Here is a 19466-nt window from a genome sequence, read left to right as displayed (position 1 = left end):
ACAGTTCATGACAAATCTAATAATTTACAATTTAAAATTAAAATATTTAAAAAACCCATTATTAAGCAGACATACATACAAACATACCATACATAAATTATATAGGCCCGGGGAAAATATCTCAGTTCCCCCATACCTGATGACAAAGGTGGGTTTTAAGGAGTTTAGGAAAGGCAAGGAGGGTAGGGGCAGTTCTAATCTCTGGGGAGAGCTGGTTCCAGAGAGTCGGGGCCGCCACAGAGAAGGCTCTTCCTCTGGGGCCCGCCAACCGACATTGTTTAGTTGACGGGACCCGGAGAAGGCCCACTCTGTGGGACCTAATCGGTCGCTGTGATTCGTGCCAAACACCTTCAACTCAATCTAAATGTAATTCATAAAATCATCTGCTACAATGTCCTACCTGTCAATGACTACTTCAGCTTCAACCAGAACAATACACAAGCACACAATAAGATACAAACTTAATGTAAACCGCTCCAAACTTGGCTGCAGGAAAAGGACTTCAGCAACAGAGTGGTCAGTGCCTGGAATATACTATCTGACTCTGTGGTTTCTTCCCCAAAGCCCAAAAACTTTAACTTTAGACTGTCGACCTCCTCTGTCGACCTCCTCTGTCGACCTAAGAGGCCTGTAAGGGGCATGCATAAGCACACCATCATGCCTACCGTCCCTGTCGTATTGTCCTCATTATCTGTATTTACTTTGCTTATGTTTGTTTATACCTTCTACCTTGTACATGTTTGACAAACAAATTTAAAACAAAAAACAAAAAAATCCCTTTGAATTGCCTTCCAAGAAATAGTGAGTAATGATAAATATGAACTCTGTGTGGACCCTTGGGAGTGGGGGGGACACGATGTAATCACAAGGGGTCCATGAAAGTTTGAAGAAATGCTATTATTTAAATCTTGAGTTATGTTTTGGGGTCTGTGGGCTATGTTCCGTAGCCACAAAAGGTATTTAAAAGAGGTCCATTGTTAAAGAAAAAAGTCTGAGAATCACTGAACTAATTTGTGTAGGAGGCCAGGGAGATGACCTTGGAGAAAGGAATTCATAAGCTTTCAGGTGCAGAAGGAATATCTTATGTTTAGAGACACAGAAGAATATTATAAAGTTTCAGACATAAAACCCCCTGGAATATAAGGAGGAAAGAGAGGGAGAGATGGACAGATTTGCAAAGTTCTGTTACTAAGGCTTATCTCAATAAAATATAGTTAGTCTCTGTTTTCTGATCTGCTCTAGAGTGAAGAGCTGACAATGTCCTTGTTACTGACTGTAAGAGAAAAAAGACAATAGGAAAGGCTGAAGGACTCTGGGGTACAATAGGGACAGTAGGTCAGAACAGTTTATCCACTGGGCAGGATGGCAATTTTCCGGACATTGAAGCTCCAGGGCTCAATTACAAGAGTCTTTGCCAAGTCTTTTTGAACTTTGATCAATAATGTCCAGCTGTTGCAAGCTGCTCTTGCCAGAAAATAAGGAACTGTAAGGTCCTCATCCCTCCCCCTGTAATTTAAAATATGAAACTCTTGAAATAGCACATTAAAATGCACAAAGCCTCAACCCGAACCACCTTGTTGCTGAATGTAATTCCACCAAGTCGTGAAATGAGAATGGTATACCAAGGTTTCTGTCCCGATTCCTTTCCCCAAAGATAAATCTAAGCCATCCCACTGAAACGAATGAGATTTTCTTGCAGTTTAGTATAAGATGTACACAAAATGCCTCTGCTCATTTTTGGAACCACAGGTCCTAGCATGAAAATCAAGCTTTCCAGCTACTCGGTAAATAAAGGCAATCGTGACAAAATATGCACCTTTGCTTAATCTGATTAGTCTGATTACAAGAATGGTGGGAAGGTCTTAAGCATAAAACGTATCAGGAAAGACTTAATGAACTCAATCTGTACAGTCTGGAGGACAGAAGAAAAAGGGGGGACATGATCGAAACATTTAAATATGTTAAAGCGTTAAATAAGGTTCAGGAGGGGAGTGTTTTTAATAGGAAAGTGAACACAAGAACAAGGGGACACAATCTGAAGTTAGTTGGGGGAAAGATCAAAAGCAACGTGAGAAAATATTATTTCACTGAAAGAGTAATAGATCCTTGGAACAAACTTCCAGCAGACGTGGTTGGTAAATCCACAGTAACTGAATTTAAACATGCCTGGGATAAACATATATACATTGTAAGATAAAATACAGGAAATAGTATAAGGGCAGACTAGATGGAACATGAGGTCTTTTTCTGCCGTCAGTCTTCTATGTTTCTATGTTTCTAAATAAAATGTGTGTTGGTGAATGTGGGGTTTGTGTTTGAATTTGCTTTAGAGATGACGAAGAGAAGAAAAAATCCCCTTCGGATGGCACCGATGAGAAGGATAACGGGAATCAGTCCAAGTCTGCCAGTCGGATCGGCAATTCCAATAACCCTTTCCTGGATATTCCTCATGATCCCAATGCTGCTGTGTACAAAACCGGATTCCTGGCACGTAAAATCCATGCTGATATGGATGGAAAGAAGAGTGAGTGTCTTTCAGGGGGAGAAAAAAAGAAAAAAGAACGGTGGGAGGGAGGGAGGGAAGTAGTAAATACAGAAACTTGAATATGTACCATTGAGTGTTCCTGTTCGCTTGTTACTGGGGGTGTAAATAAAAGGTGCTACTAGTAAATAGAATTGTAAAAGATTAATTTTCATGCATATAGGGAATGATAAATGTTTAACGCTGTTTGTATGTTGTTTGTATGTTGGTATGTCAAATAAACTATAAATTTTTTTTTAAAAAAGGTGCTACTAGAAGAGAATCTGCCATTTATTTTATTTATTATTAGATTTATATGCCACCCCTTTCCGTAGACTCGGGGCGGCTCACAACACAATTAAAAAAAGTTCATGACAAATCTAATAATTTACAATTTAAAATTTAAAATAGTTAAAAAAAACCATTTTTAAGCAGACATACCTACAGACATACCATACATAAATTATATAGGCCCGGGGGAGATCAATTCCCCCATGCCTGACGACAAAGGTGGGTTTTGAGGAGTTTACGAAAGGCAAGGAGGGTAGGGGCAATTCTAATCTCTGGGGGGAGCTGGTTCCAGAGAGTCGGGGCCGCCACAGAGAAAGCTCTTCTCCTGGGGCCCGCCAACCAACATTGTTTAGTTGACGGGACCCGGAGAAGGCCCACTCTGTGGGACCTAATCGGTCGCTGGGATTCGTGCAGCAGAAGGCGGTCTTGGAGAAGGAATCCCAGAAGGAAAAGCTAAGAAAATGCCTTGTGCAAATACACTGCTCAAAAATATAAAGGGAACACTCAAATAACACAATATAACTCTTAGTAAATCAAACTTCTATGAAATCAAACTGTCCACTTAGGAAGCAACACTGATGGACAATCAATTTCACATGCTGTTATTCACATTCAACGAAGTATTCAATGAGAATATTTCATTCATTCAGATCTAGGATGTGTTCTTTGAGTGTTCCCTTTATTTATTTTATTTATTTATTTAGGAAGGTTAAGAAAGAAAAAAAGATCCAGCAACCATCTGAGAATTGCTCCAGGAGATTGGAGGGGGAATCACCACCCATGTTCTTTCTCTTTGCTGGCTTTGCTATTATTCCTCCCAGTCATTTGATTTGCCACAGATACGTGGGGAAGACTTCTCTGTGACAGAGTTTCAAAGGACGAGATTGCTCTTCTGCTTAGCCTCTTCTTAGTTCAAGCCTTCGGGAGAGCCACTTTGGTGTAGTGGTTAAGGCAGCCGTCCCCCAAGCCCTTGGGCTTGATGGAGTGATTGGAGGGGAGGGGAGAGGGGATGCTTCACTTAGAGCTGCAGGCGCACACTCTTGCATGCACAGGTGGAGCTGCATGTGCAGCCCGGTTCTGAAAGGGCTGCAGCTGAGTACCAGGCCATAGCCCAGAGGTTGGGACCCCCTGGTTTAAGGAATTATCGAAACTAGGAGGAATTCTATTTCTTCTTCTTTGGCACAAAACCAGCTGAGTAACCTTGGCCACCCTTAGAGGTTTTAGGCAGGAGGCAATGGCAAACCACTTCTGAAATCTTCCTGAGAAAACTGGGACTCGAGAGGAGTAGGCAAAGTTGGCTTTTCTATGACCTGTGGACTTCAATTCCCAGAATTCCTGAGCCAGGAATTCTGGGAGTTGAAGTCCACTTGTCATAGAAGAGCCAACTTTGCCTACCCCTGGACTAAGAGCCAATTCCCCCCCTCCCCAAAAAAAGACCCCGCAATTCCTGAAATAGGATGAAAAGCTTTCCCATTGCATTATTTTTTACATATTTTTGTTCACTGCAATCACGTTTGTAGCAGGTAGCTGCAATGAACACAGGGCTGGTAAATATAGGAAAAGTGAGGGGTGGGAGAGGAACGAATATTAAGAATTTTTCTTTCTGGAAGGGACAAATATTGAGTCCCTGTTATGCACTGCTGCTTCTTTGGACTTCCCGTCTCCTGCAATACTTTTTTTTAAAAAAAATTATTATGGTTTTTAAATAATATTTTCTTGCTTTTTCTATACTTCCTCTTTTTTTAATTTATTTTTTTGAAATATTAGTTTCTGTTAGGTTTTTAAAATTATTATCAAAACTAGTTTTTAGAAGAAAAGCGTGGCTGAGTAAGGTTTCACAACCCAAAGAGCATATTATTTATGTAAGAGCTACTATATTTTAAACAGATTTTGTTTGTGTGTGTTTGTGTTGCTTTCCTAGCTCCGCGAGGAAAAAGAGGATGGAAAACCTTTTATGCTGTCCTGAAAGGAACTGTGCTTTATTTGCAGAAGGTAAAACTTTGTTTCTTCTTGGTTAAAAAGCAGAAACCTTGTTGTTTGTCCTCCTTAGGATGGCTTTGTTGAGTAATTAATGCAACATGCCCAAGATAACTAAGAACAATATAGTCTATTTGAGGAACCATCTCACCCTGATGAGACTAACTTACTACACTTGTTCCAGCAGAAGCGGCCTACTTTGGATCCCATCTGTCAAAGAATTTTGGCTGGTGGGGTTCAGTGGAAAAGCCTTTTCTGCTGTGGCCCCTGCTTTCTGGAATATTCTCCCACTGAAGATGAGGTCTTCTCCCACACTACTGACTTTCTGTAAGAACCTGAAAAACTTTACTCTTCCAACAGACCTGGAGCCACAATCAGGGTGTGCTATATTGGGGATGGTTGATTAGGTAGAGAGAAGATCTCCACTTCCAGGCCATCCATCATCTTGGATTTTAGCTTTGAGCACTTAGTTTTGGCAGGTCCCATCATGTATGGCCCCACGCACTTGGAGAAGGACATTGGTCTTTCCTGACACTCCCCTTCTCGTAGTATGGAGCTATCATCCAGCCACACCCTTCTGCTTTCTGGTCAACTTGGATGGCCTGTTTAATTTCAGAGAGACATTGTTTCAAAAGGCCTGACTGAGCACTTTTCCTGATGACCATACTGTCTGTGCTTTGTCTTTGTCAAAAGAGAGATAAAAACGGATGCAGTTTTTCTATTTAACAGACTCAGTCCTCATCGGCTGATGGACAAGGTCAAACAATCATGGACGATAGCTCCACACTACGAGAAGGGGCATATCAGTAAGACCAATGACCCTTCCTTAAGATCACTACAGGAATAATCACCAAATAGACTTTTACAAGCTTTATCCTTCTATATTACTTATTAAGGCAATAACTAAAAACATTGAATGGATAATTTGATGTCCGTTTGGACATCTTAATGATTGGAAATAGCTACAATGAATGGGAAGGATGGAAGTAAACCATGGCATCCTATTTAGGTTATAGTGAGCAGAGCAGGTGTATGTTCAGAGTGATATTAGTGAGGATGTGCTTGGGAATATTAGTATTCCTTGTAAAAACTAATTCCATTAATCTAAATCAAGATCCCCCCAAATGCTCACTATTGACACACACGCACTCCAAGTCAATGGGAGTATTCAAAAGTTTGATAAATGGTTGGAGGTCAATATATTATGGAAAGTTGATTGGGACCAATTAATCTTTGGGGTCTCTGTCTCCACAACCACACCTAATCCTGAAGATGAAGTAGCTAGAGACTATATTACTCAGGGTTGGTTGGCCAGCTACCAGTGAGAGCAGCCTTGAATTATCTCCCATGTAGCACAATGTTGTTATAGTAATATTTATAAGTCATTTTCATATAATGTTTCTGGCTTATCAATATGAAATTTCATGAAGGGGTCAATGAACTGGAGAGCTTTGGGACCATTGCTTTTTTTTATGATAAACCACAACACTAGTCCTCATTCCTGTTTTATCACCTTATACTACATCAATCTGAAATCCACTTTGTAGGAAAGTTAAAATGTTACAGATCTGTAATTAATGGTCCCTGAGTTTCAGTGCTGAACCAATTAAATATTTAAGACTCCATTTATACTGTTCAATAATGAAGGTTAATATTAAGGGTACAATGGGACAAGATTAGATTTTAAATTAATTTTGGCCTACTATGTTGTGTACACATTCAAAGAGCTATTAAAACTTATTCCTCTTAACTATTATTTTGCTAAATTAAATTATTTGTTTAAAAACAATATATGGAATTGCATAGATAAGGTTAGAGTTGTCAAACATATGGTGTTACTGGTGAAATCTAATGTTTGCTACATTTGTCTTTCTGTTATCAAAACATATACCGACATATATATATATACAGTGATCCCCCGAGTTTCGCGATCCCGATAATTGTGAATCGCTATATCGCGATTTTTCCACCCGATGACGTCACTCTCTTCCTTTCTCATCTTTCTTTCTCTCTCTCTTTCTCTATCTTGCTTCTTCCTCTCTCACACTCTCTTCCTCCCTCTCTCATCTCTTTCTTTCCTTCTCTCTCTTTATCTCTCCCCCTCTTGCTCTCGAGCGGCAAGCGAGCAGCCGGGCGGGCGGGCGAACGGGCAAGCGAGCAGCCGGGCGGGCGGGCGAACGGGCAAGCGGCAAGCGAGCAGCCGGGCGGGCGGGCGAATGGGCAAGCGGCAAGCGAGCAGCTGGGCGGGCGGGCGAACGGGCAAGCGGCAAGCGAGCAGCCGGGCGGGCGGGCAAACGGGCAAGCGGCAAGCGAGCAGCCAGCCGGGCGGGCGAACGGGCAAGCGGCAAGCGAGCGGCCGGGCGAGCAGGTGACGGGCAAGCGGCAAGCGAGTGGGCGGGCGGGCGGGCGGGCAAGCGGCAAGCGAGCGGCTGGGTGAGCGGGTGACGGGCAAGCGGCAAGCGATCTTGGGGTTTCCCCTTTGCCTGGGCGGCGGGAAGACCCAGGGAAGGTTCCTTCGGCCGCCCAACAGCTGATCTGCTCCGCAGCGCGGCAGCAGCGAGGAGCCGAAGATGGGGTTTCCCCGTTGCCTGGGCAACGGGGAAACCCCATCTTCGGCTCCTCGCTGCTGCCGCGCTGCGGAGCAGATCAGCTGTTGGGCGGCCGAAGGGTCTTCCCCGCCGCCCACACGCAAACTCCACCATCTGCGGATGTGCGGCCATGGAAAAAGGGGCGCGCATGCGCAGATGGTGTTTTTACTTCCGCACCACTACATCCCGAAATATCGATTATCGCAAGGGGTCTTGGAACGGAACCCTCGCGATAATCGGGGGATCACTGTATATATATTACATGTACACACACACAAACACACGGTCAATATACCAGACACATTAGAGAATATTGTGCCATTTGAACCACATGTATTCACTATATTTTGAGAAAATAATGGCTTTATTTATTGAAACTTATTCCTAGTTATTTCTTATTCCAAAAACCGTATTGCTTTATAAATTATAATCAAGATGACCTGAAGTGCAGTGAAAATTTATTCACATTTAGTTGAATTCTGCTGCCAAAATCAAAGATCTAATTGTGAAAAGTGAGGTTCAGCAAATATTATTACTTTATCCTAATGAATTCTTTAGGAAAAATGCAAAGCTTTTTTTTTCTTTTACAGGTTTTTTTAATTTCTTGCAATTTTGTAAATTTATCGAATACCTAGATTTTTTTTCCTAGGTTGATGGTTCATGGCCTCTATGGCTCCCCCCCCCCCTTCATATGAAGGAGCTTTAAGTATGATGAATCATCTGAGCCATCTTAATAGCCACTAATTATATTTGAATACAGCCAATGGAAATGGATACAAATTTAGCAAAACTTAGTAAGTACAATACCCTCCAACATGCGAAGCCTGTACTCTGTATTATTTAGTGCAGATGCTTTGTTAAATCTCCCCTATTTCATTTTATAATATACTTTCAAATATGGAAAGAGAAATTTTTTTTAAAAGTACTTCTGAAAAGAATTGGCAAAAAGCAAGCTGAGAGCCTCACTGGCAGTTTTAAACTACTTCAGTTGTCCTGCAAAATGCCATGAAATATACGGTATTTAAAAAATAATTAAAAAGCCAATAATGTATTACTTCCATTCTGAACACCTCTGAGCTCAGGTTCATTCTCCTTAGCAAGATGAAATGTAATTTTAAAAAACAAATAATAGTGGACTTCATACAGTGAGAATAAACAATTTTGAATTCTAGGATAGCTGTTTTTTCACCCCAAAACAGCCTCAAACCTTCCAGGTATGTTGGATTATAAGAGCTATTGGTTTATAAGATTGTTGATAATGGGACTTTGAGTTCCACATGTTTGGAGGTTACCTATTCTGTCTAAATCAACATTTTTCAGCCTTGGCAACCTTAAATTGGGTGGGATTTGGCCCCCAGAATTCCCCAGCTAGTATGTAGTCCCTACATTTAAAAATGCTAGAGTTGAAAAATATGGATCTAGATAATGATCCAGAGATCAGATGAGTGATATATTTCTGTAACGCGGTTTGTCCCTTTTTTGACACGTTCTTATATACAGACAGGTGAAACTTGGGAGGAAGATGTACCAAATCCATAAAAGTGCTGAAACATTATAGAGTGGGCTAGCTCAGTTTTTTTAGAAATTAGAATTGATGTTCAGATCCATTCAAATGAAACTGCAGGCAAATGTACCGTCACCCTTTGATTAAAAGTTGATGGAATTTTATAGCTTCAGGTCCAGGATTCAACTCCAGAAGCAATACCTACACAGAGAGAGTGGGTGGGGGTGGGAGAGAAACACTCTTTCAAAGGGATGTTCATATAGTAATGTTGCAACTCAGTGAGGTGCTGTCAGGGGGGCTATCAACATTTAAGTTTAAAGAGTGGGATAAAAAACTTAATTACTGGATTGAAGAAGATAAAAGACCAAGAATAAGGAAAAAGTGGTTAATTGCGAATGAAAAAGAGGGGGGATGGGGAGTTCCTTGTTTGGAGCTGTATAGGGAAGCTTTTCAAATGGAAAGGTTAATGGAGTTGCAACTATGTGAAAACAAATGGGGGAAATTGGAAAAACAGATAAACGGGATGAAGAATAGAGAATTAATTTTTATAAAGTGGAATAGGAGCGACTTAGGTAAATTAATAGGTCCCATGAAAGGGAAATTTGGAAAAAATGGCAGGGGAAAATGGGATTATATAAATCTAAACTGTCATTGCTTTATGTAATAAATAGAGATAATGAAACAAATTTGAATAGGGTTATAACAGAGTTGAAGGGAAGAGGGATAACTAAGATAGAACAGTTATATGAGAAGGATGGTAGGCCAAGTAGAAATCGTATAAAATGGTGGTTAGGTAAGGAAAGATGGTTACAAATAAATGCAATATGTAAATATCTTAATGAAAGGGAGAATAAAGAAGCAGTATTGAGGGAGGAGACAGGGTTAGAGAAAATAATAAGAGAAAAAAGTGAGGATATAAAGGGGTAAGCAACCAATATATATATAAGCTGTTAGTGCAATCAGACAGGGATACGATTCAAGGATTAACTAAATGGTGGCAAAATGAGACACAAGTAGAGGTACAAGAGATGGAAAATATAGTAGAAAATATAAGGAAAAGTAAGAATACAAGAATTAGGGAAATGAGAAGGAAAATATTACATAAGTGGTATTATACTCCCGTTCAACTAGCACACTTTCGGCAGAAGGTTAGGGGTAATTGTTGGCATGGCTGTCAAGATAAAGGAGTGTTTGTGCATATGATTTGGGAATGCCCTATGGTGCAGGAATTTTGGCAAAAAGTGCAAGAGGACATAAATAGAATGTTAAATATACAATGGATAATCACAAAGGAAATGGCAGTACTGTATTAGTTAAAAGCAATGCGATGGGAGAATTTAGAGAAATAAAACAAGCAGCAATAGAAAGCGCTCAGGCGATAATAGTTTTGGGTTGGAAGGATGCGATAAAATGGACAATGCAAAATTGGTATAGGTACATGGTGGACCATATTCAATTTGAAATGATGGATAAAAGGATAAATTTGGATAATGAAACTGAATTGAAACAACTGATGGGACGGTGGGACAAAGTAAGAAGACTGGCGGGCCCCAGGGGAAGAGCCTTCTCTGTGGCGGCCCCGGCCCTCTGGAACCAACTCCCCCCGGAGATTAGAATTGCCCCCACCTTCCCTGTCTTTTGTAAACTACTCAAGACTCATTTATACCGCCAGGCATGGGGGAGTTGAGATATTTCTTCCCCCTAGGCCATTACAAGGTATGCATGGTATGTCTGTGTGTATGTTTGGTTTTATAATAAGGGTTTTTAGTTGTTTTATTATTGGATTGTCACATGCTGTTTTTATCATTGTTGTTAGCCGCCCCGAGTCTAAAGAGAGGGGCGGCATACAAATCCAATTAATAATAATAATAATAATAATAATAATAATAATTATTATTATTATTATTATTATTATTATTATTATTATTATTATTATTATTATTATTATTATTATATATGACGAGTAGAATCCGAGACCAAGCTACAAGAAATAAATTGGAATCACTCTATAATATGTAAATAGACAATTTGCTCTTAGCTTATAGTGGGTTATATAAGAAACACCCCCGATATGGTGGTGGGGTATGTGTGTGTGTTGGGGTGGTGGGCATTTTTTTTTGCACTATGCACTGTTTTATGTTGTGTGTATATTAACCTTGTTAAAAAAATCAATAAAAATATACTTTTTTAAAAAATGTTGCAACTCAGTGTTGCAAAATGCCCATAATTATACTTGGGTTTAGTAGATGAAATGTGCTTTGCAGGAATTTCTGGCAGAAGTGCCAAAAAAAGAGCAAACTTTTGATGCTTTTCTCAACTGAAACCATGCTGAAACCTATTCTGTAGTATCCTCTAGCAATGCTTGAAAATGGAGCCTCTGTCTTCATCTCAGTGTTCTACCCTCCAGTCTGCATTTTGATCACAAGATTTGGCTGAGTAATCCCTGGAATAGGTTTCTACATTATGCCTTGGGGTGTATGCAATATCCTTCATCTTGCCAAACGTAAGAAAAACGGAGTGATGTCTCTTTTTCATCTGTCTGAAAATTTAGAGCAAACATTGGCGCTGATGCTTGACTGCATTCAAAACGATTTTTGCTTTGTGCGTAAAAGAGACTTTTAACCACGCATACATTTCCTGTCTTTTGTTTTTGTTTAGCATAATCAGATGCCTGCTTGCTTTGGAATTGTCCCCTTATACATTCAGTGAAAATTGAAAATAAATGAGTACAGAATTTCTAAGGCTTGTTCAGCAAAATCTTAGGCGCCAGTCGCAATTCAGAAATTGTGAACGAGCCTCTGTGATTTTATCCTAAGTATGAGAAAGGATTCTATTCCTAGGAACCAAGTTTCTTTGCTTCCAACTCGAGGAAAGCCAGAACTGCTATCTTTTCTAACCTACTACTCTAACCCTCCCTATCCATATGGCAAGAAGAATTCCCAACTATTTCTGACCTTTTTTTGTTGAGTTCTATTAGCACCAGAAGCTTTTCTTCCCTTCTCCAAAACCCCATCTTAAATTTATTTACTATTTATTTTATTCATTCATTCAATTTTTTTATGCCGCCCTTCTCCTTAGACTCAGGGCGGCTTACAACATGTTAGCAATAGCACTTTTTAACAGAGCCAGCATATTGTCCCCACAATCCGGGTCCTCATTTTACCCACCTCAGAAGGATGGAAGGCTGAGTCAACCTTGAGCCAGTGATGAGATTTGAACCGCTGACCTACAGATCTACAGTCAGCTTTAGTGGCCTGCAGTACTACACTCTACCCACTGCACCACCTCAGCTCTTAAATGCAAATGAAGTGTCAGTTACTGTTCTGTCGGGCTCTCTGGTAGACTCCTCCCGAAAATTCATTTAAACTAAGCCCTCTCTTGGTATAGCAAAGAGCACTCGTCTCCAAACAAACTGGTAATTTGTACAAGTCCCTTATCAGTTCTGTGATACTTAGCTTGCAGCTGTGAGGCAATTCACAGTCCTTCTTCTTTCACAAAGTGAAACACACTTTGCTCTGGTTTAGTTTCAAAGCGGGGAAAACTCAGCATACAAAAGGTCAAAGTCAGTAAAGCAGGCACGAAACACAACGATCAGATAATCCTCCACAATGGCCAAACCCACAGGCTGCTATTTATAGCAGCCTCACTAATTACCACAGCCCCACCCAACCACAGGTGGCCTCATTTTCTTTGATAATAATCTCTCAGTTGTTGTTGCCTATGCGTCGCTCTCCGCATGCGTGGCTGTATCATTAACTCTTGTTCTAAATCCAAGGAGGAGCTAGATAATTGATCTCCTTCTGAGCTGTCTGCCACACTCTCCTCCTCCCTGTCACTCATGTCTTCTTGGTCAGAGGAGCCTTCATCAGCAGATTCCACCGGGGGCAAAACAGGCCTGCAGCATGTGGATGTCTCCCCCACATCCACAGTCCTTGGGGCAGGAGCTGGGCCAGAGCTAACCACAACAGTTACTAATATTAGTACAGGGTTTGGAAGTATGAAGGTAAAGGAGTCCCTGTAGATTTTACTTCACTAGTCGTTGCCAGGGAGGGAGGTCATCCCTGTTTCAAAGCCATTTTGTCATGAAGCCAGCATGTTATCATGGAGTGCTCTACCTTTCCAATGAAGTGGTGCCTATTTATCTACTCGCATTTGCATGCTTTTGAGCGGTTAGAGCTGGAGAGAGGGCAGGAGCTCACCCTGTTACGTGGAGCTCACCTCTAACATGGGCCGCCAGCTTTCCAGCTGAAAAGCCCAACATCTTAATTACCACACCGCCCTAGTACAGGATTGTCTTTGCTAAAATCCTCAACTGTCCAAAAAGAGCATCAATGTTAAGGCCATGTGTCGTTTACTTGCAAGTTTTAACTTCCAGGTAACTTCAAGGTCAGGTATGAAAGTGATAGTTCTCCAGCACTATTCCTGGTTCTGTGAAAGAGGCATGAAAAGGCTTAGGACCAAGAGAAGTCATACCTTTCACATTTGTTATTCCTTCTGTACAGTGGCTAAAAGTGCAGGCACCTGTCCTCGGTTGGTTTGGTTGCATTTCTGGCTTGCCCCATAACTTTAATGGGCATCACTCTACCTGGGTAATACATTGACTTGATTTTGTAGGCTTATTTCCAGCCCTTTTAAAAGCATTTCTCCCATTTGCTTTGACTTCTAATTTACGACCCTCTCTAGATATTTAGCACATCAGTCAAATTCGTCGCTGAAGCCTGGGAGGAATTTTTTATTTATCTGGTTACAGATTTTGGCGGTTCTACAGTGAGTTTGCCATGGATCAATGCTGTGTTGAAATGGATTTAATCAACAGCTGACCTGTAACAACTAGACAGAAGACTTTGGGTTAATTAGTCTGGCTGCTACTGGAAGTATTTTCAGACATCAGGACTGATTTGGAATTCTGCTGCATGTTTTCTATGCCATTTCCTCGCTCTTTTTTTTTGCTCAGAGTTCTCCATGGCATTTTATCTTAATGGTCTTTTGTAATTGAAGATGTCAGCTGTACAGAACATCCGCCAGTTAGATGTAAGGGAGAAAAATCACCATGGCAAAATGAGGGGGATGCTGGCTTCATTTTTACACAATAGACCTGTGCTAGGTGCTTCTAGGATGTTTCTTATAACTCATCTGAAGGTTTTGGAAGTGGGAAGACGTCAGCCCATGTGCTATAGTAGTTAAATGCTAGTTAATAGTATTCAGCTGCAGAAATTGATTGGCTGACTTTGAGCCACTTACCCAGCGGTGGGCTATGAGCCAGAATGTTAAATTGCATGCGCTGCCGCAGCTTGTACATACTTGTGATTTTGCTTCTGCACCTGTGGAGGTAGCAAAATTGTGCATGGAGCCGCTGGCCCCGCAAACACTTACGAGCTGCGGCGGCGAGCGCAACTTAGCGTTCCAGCTTGTAGCCCACTGCTGCACTTACCCCTATTTTTAGAAAAATTGGGGAAAATAGATATGTCACTTTGAGCACCTAGAGCAGGGGTAGGGAACGTTGGCTCTTCTGTGACTTGTGGACTTCAACTCCCAGAATTCCTGAGCTAGCATGATTGGCTCAGGAATTCTGGGAGTTGAAGTCCACAAGTCATAGAAGAGCCAACGTTCCCTACCCCTGACCTAGAGGAATGGTTGGAAGGAAGGGAAAGGAAAGGAAAGAAGGAACGTTTTCTAAGAATAGGTTGTATTGAACTCAGAGAATCTTATTCTGGGTAGACATATGCTGAATTGGCTTTCTGGCCCATGAATGCCAATGTCTGAAGCAGCACGTTGTTCAAAGTTGCCACAATGCACCGTTCCAGAATTGCCACACATGTACAAGGGGAGGGGGATGTATGGGGTACACAGATAGGTGCTGGGTGATGGGACTCATCCTGGGAGAGGAGCCAAGAAGGTAAGCCGGCTGCAGTCAGTTCAGAAGTCATCCAGGCCTGAAGAGTACTTGCTGGTGCCAGCCCAAAGCAACCTGGAACAGGAAGGGAGGGCATGATAAGTCCATATAGCCAGCTGACTAGCCAACAATGCCGCCTAGAAACCCTTTTACTTGTATTGTTCACCACGTGCCAAGCTGAGATTCCAGTAGAGACCCATTGTGTGTGTGTGTGTGTGTATTTATCTATTTATCTATTTATTTATTTATTTATTTATCTATCTATCTATCTATCTATCTATCTATCTATCTATCTATCTATCTATCTATCTATTTTGTCCAATACACAATAATACATAATGAAGGTAATAGAGGACACCTTCGAGGAAATAGAATTAGAGAAAGAATAGAAGAGAGAGTATAGGATAAAATAATGAGAGAATAGAAGAAAGCTATAGGGATAAAAGAGAACATTTTTGCTGATAATGAAAATATTCCTTTTCATATTCACATTTATATGCATTTATTTTCAATTTGTGCATTTATTGGAACCAATGACGTGTGGTGGTTAAGGCAATGGAGGAGGAGTGCAGAGATCTGAGTTCTAAATCCACCCTCAACCATTGAAACTCATTGAGTGACTGTGCCAATTGCTCTTGATCAACCCAACCTACCTCACAAGGTCGTTGTTGCAGGGACAAATAGGAAGAAGCACTATATATGCTATCTTAAGTTCCTGTTCAAAGGGAAGGATATAAATCTAATAAAAAGTTCATACATGAAACTTCTCTCAACAGATTTCCATATTCATTTGTAATTTAAAATAAAGAGTACTGTGGATACTGTGTATTTTCTTTTACTTCATGTATCCCTTCCCTATTTATTGTTAATAAATATATTTTTATTAAAAAAATAAAAATAAAAGAGTAAACCTTTGTTCACGTATCTATCAGTCAGATCTACTGATGTTTTGAATCTTTTCTTTTCTTTGCAAAATGTATTCTTTTGTTCACATGGGTAGATCAGGCTTTCCGCTTTGAATATGTTTAATAAGAGTGAATGGGGTAATTTCATACTGTAAGATAAGCTAAGTTACTTTCTCACCTATCCCTCATTTGCAGCAAACATATATAAGATTGTAACAACTGGCTTTTGCCTTTGTCATTTATGGCGGTTGTTTACAAAGCAGTTTGACGTAGTGCCTGCTGTTTGATTGCAGCCAGGGCTTAAGGAAACACAGGCAAAATAAATTTATCCTTTTAATTTCCGCAGGACGAATACAAACCAGAGAAGGCTTTATCAGAGGACGACCTTAAGAATGCCGTCAGCGTGCACCATGCACTAGCATCAAAGGCAACCGACTACGAGAAGAAGCCGAATGTCCTGAAACTGAAGACAGCTGACTGGAGAGTGTTGCTTTTTCAAGCTCAGTAGGTTCTAGTTTGGTTGCTTGCGCGGCATGGTTCATGAAAAAAATAATAAACTTAGAAACTTTGTGGGCCTCTCCAAAGACTTATTTCAAGTTTGTTTTTCCCCTCTCCCTTTTAAAAAACTATATTTCCCAGTTCTGAGTAATAAATTATAACAAAAGGACTGCAGGCTCCATAAGCAAATCCTGAAGCTATCAGTGATCCATCCTTTGCCTATAAAATGGTGTGCATCTTGATAGGAGTTTCCATTGCCAATCAGGTGGTCTAAGACCATTCTCCATGGCTAATTCACCATGGCCAACTTACCATGCCACAGGACAATTCACTGTGGGACAAGAGCTAACACTAATATCAAAGAAACAGTGGCATAGAATCATTAAAGAAAGGATGCAAAAGGAGGGACAGAATGAAATGTGAATGACAAAAATTAAAATAATTTTTAATTTTTATTTTAAATAATTTTAAATAATTAAATTGAATTGTTCAGTTGTAGCGTGTTGTCCTGTGCTGAGTTGGTCATGGCGATTTGGCCTTGGCAAGTTGGCTGCAGCAAATTGTCCCATCCTGAATCAGGCAACCCAAGTAGGAGAATTATTCAGCAGTTGTAAAGCTGCCTTGGCCTTAAATCTGTATTGCAGGTCTGCCATAATGTATGCAAGGGTGGCGGAGGGGGAGGGAGCACACCTTAGCACATGTGGTAATATATAACATGCAGCTTTTACTTTAATAATCAAAGTTAAGGTCAGGACATGCTGCTCAAAATAATATCTTTAAAAAATGAATCCTTTTAGTCATTTAAACTTTAGAGGGGAAAAGATACAAAATAGACATGCACGTGACTTTAGTAAGGTTTAAATTTAAGCTAAAGGTATAGGAGTGTGTTTTGAAATGCATGAAAACATTTGAAGAAGGCTGAGCTAGACCCTTATCCCACCTTATTAGCGGAAAAACTAGAAATGTAAATAATAAGATTAAAATTAAATTTTGGGATTAATCATAAAATTTAAATTGTTGTAATGATTACTTCTGATTGGAAAGAAGAAAGGGAGAGGCAATATCCCTAGATCTCTTAAGTGAACTTTAGCTATTATTTGCAGTTCAGGGTTTAAATGTGGGGTCCTTGGTGTTCTCTAAGCTTGGTTGTTTTCTTGTAGATATTTCATTACTCAAACTAGGTGACATCAGTGCACTGATGATGTTACCTAATTTGGATCAAGGAAAATCTGGAAGAGAACAGCCAAGCCCAGGGAGCACTAAGGACTCCTCATTACTGGACTTTAATGTCATTAATTAAATTCCTTGTCTGCCCAATCTTGGCCAAAAAGAATTATCCTGTACTGTTCTGTTCTGTTCTACTCTACTCTACCCTATCCTACCCTACCCTATCAGAAACCTAGGTTTGGGGACATGAGGCATTCAATGAATGACTCCAGAAAAAACTCTGCTTGCCATGGCCCCTCACCATACTTTAAAGTGTCTGCAGGGTATGATTAAAACAAGTCAAATTGGCACTGTGATGGTAAGTTCAAAATTCTGTCTGGGCACATGAAAAACAGGCAGAATTTTGATCAATACTTGATGGCCACCATCTTGATGTTTTTTAACCATGTCCTGCAGACATCTTGCCTTCTTCAATCTTAAATTAAGGTTATTACTGTCTTCTGAAGCTTAACAGGAAAGCAGTCATTACAAGTTCGCATTTAGCAGCAGTGACCATTTTCAGTTGCAGCGGTGATGAAAAAGTAACTTAAGATCCAGTCCTCACATTCATGATCTTCGTAGGTCTGTAAAGCAAAGGAAAGTTGAAGTAAGGTTTTTTTAAAATGTGATGTTTCTCTTAGCAACTGCTTTGTTCAACAATCGTTGCTGGTCCCAGTTGTGGCTGATTTTATGTATTATGCAAGAAAAAAACTGTTGAATAAAAAAATGGTAGGAAACAAGAAAAATGTGGGAATGAAACCACAGATGAATGAAATTTTCCTAAATATGGCTTACGCTTAGGGGCAACTCCTGTGTTGCTGCAAGAGAAACATATTCTGATGAAAGAATATATAAGAATGGCCTAAACTGTCTGTTCTTATTATGCCAGTCCAGATATTGAAGAGAATGTGCAAGTGTTATACCGGAGGCTAGCCAGAGTCACTGATTAATCTGTCTCTCTTCCACAGGAGCCCTGAAGAAATGGAGTCCTGGATCAATAAGATCAATTCTGTGGCAGCTGTTTTTTCTGCTCCACCGTTTCCAGCTGCAATTGGATCCCAGAAGAAATTCAGCCGCCCTCTCTTACCTGCCTCCACCACCAAATTATCTCAGGTGATTGGGGTTTTTCCTGTTTCCCCCTCTCCTTACAAGACTCCTTACAACTTGCACAAACAGGACTTCCAGTATTATTCTCCCTTGCAATCATTCTCAAATAATTGTTGATTTTATACTTTGCTATGGGCTGATTTTGTTGCAAAATCATCATAAAACATGAGCATATGACTGTAGGACACTGTAAATGGCCATAAATGCAACCTGAACGCTGAATCTCCAAAGTGCTGTCATGCAATCACTCAAGAGAGGGGGAACTGTTCAAACTTTGGATTTAGGTAGCAAGTACCACCAAGGGAGGTCTCTTGTAAATATGAGCAGTCACTAAGCAATTGGTTGTAAGTTGAGGGCTACCAGTACAGATCTAGGTCACCTGATGGATAGATTTCCCCTAATTTTGTTTGGAAAATTCTTGTTAATTTAAATAAAATCCATGTAATATTTGAATTGCTGGTTTAGGAATCAGGAATAGTTGAATTTCAGATTTAGGAACTGAACACTCCTAAAAGCAATAGAAATGAGTGCTTAAATCATTTTATTAAGAGCACTGATGGTGTACCTTCCATAGGTTCACTATCACAGCACTAAAGCTTCATTCTAAAGCATGTAATTACCTCTGCAGGATGACCAGCTAAAATCCCACGAGAGCAAACTGAAGCAGGTCTCTACTGAACTAGCCGAACATCGTTCCTACCCACCGGATAAGAAACTTAAGGGGAAGGAAATTGAAGACTACAAGTTGAAAGACCACTATTTGGAATTTGAGGTTAGTTGATGTCAACTAAGATTGGGCCCTATTTTAAAGGTAGTCATTGTAGAGATCATAGCACTTCAGCAAGTGAGTACTGAGAGTTTATATCTGCTTTAAGCTTTTAACTCTATGATTAAAATGGAAGGAACATTGCTATGTTTTAATCAAAAAGGTCTAGATGGGAGAAAATTATTCTGTTGATGTCTATGTATTATTTAG

At 40.3% G+C, this 19466-nt stretch overlaps 1 protein-coding gene across 4 annotated transcripts in view; it reads left to right on the top strand.

The window, feature by feature from the left end:
• PSD3 (pleckstrin and Sec7 domain containing 3) overlaps window positions 1–19466 on the top strand; it is a 248184-nt gene that overhangs the window by 215257 nt on the left and 13461 nt on the right. For all 4 annotated transcript variants that reach the window (XM_070742360.1, XM_070742361.1, XM_070742362.1 and 1 more), the window contains 5 exons: window positions 2331–2524; window positions 4734–4804; window positions 16026–16183; window positions 18352–18496; window positions 19119–19262. In XM_070742360.1, the coding sequence (XP_070598461.1) occupies window positions 2331–2524; window positions 4734–4804; window positions 16026–16183; window positions 18352–18496; window positions 19119–19262 (712 nt within the window). The remainder of the gene's footprint in view (window positions 1–2330; window positions 2525–4733; window positions 4805–16025; window positions 16184–18351; window positions 18497–19118; window positions 19263–19466) is intronic.

Source organism: Erythrolamprus reginae, chromosome 2 (assembly GCF_031021105.1).
Source record: "Erythrolamprus reginae isolate rEryReg1 chromosome 2, rEryReg1.hap1, whole genome shotgun sequence".
Lineage (NCBI taxonomy): Eukaryota > Metazoa > Chordata > Lepidosauria > Squamata > Dipsadidae > Erythrolamprus > Erythrolamprus reginae.
This window is presented reverse-complemented; position numbering and strand designations above follow the sequence as displayed.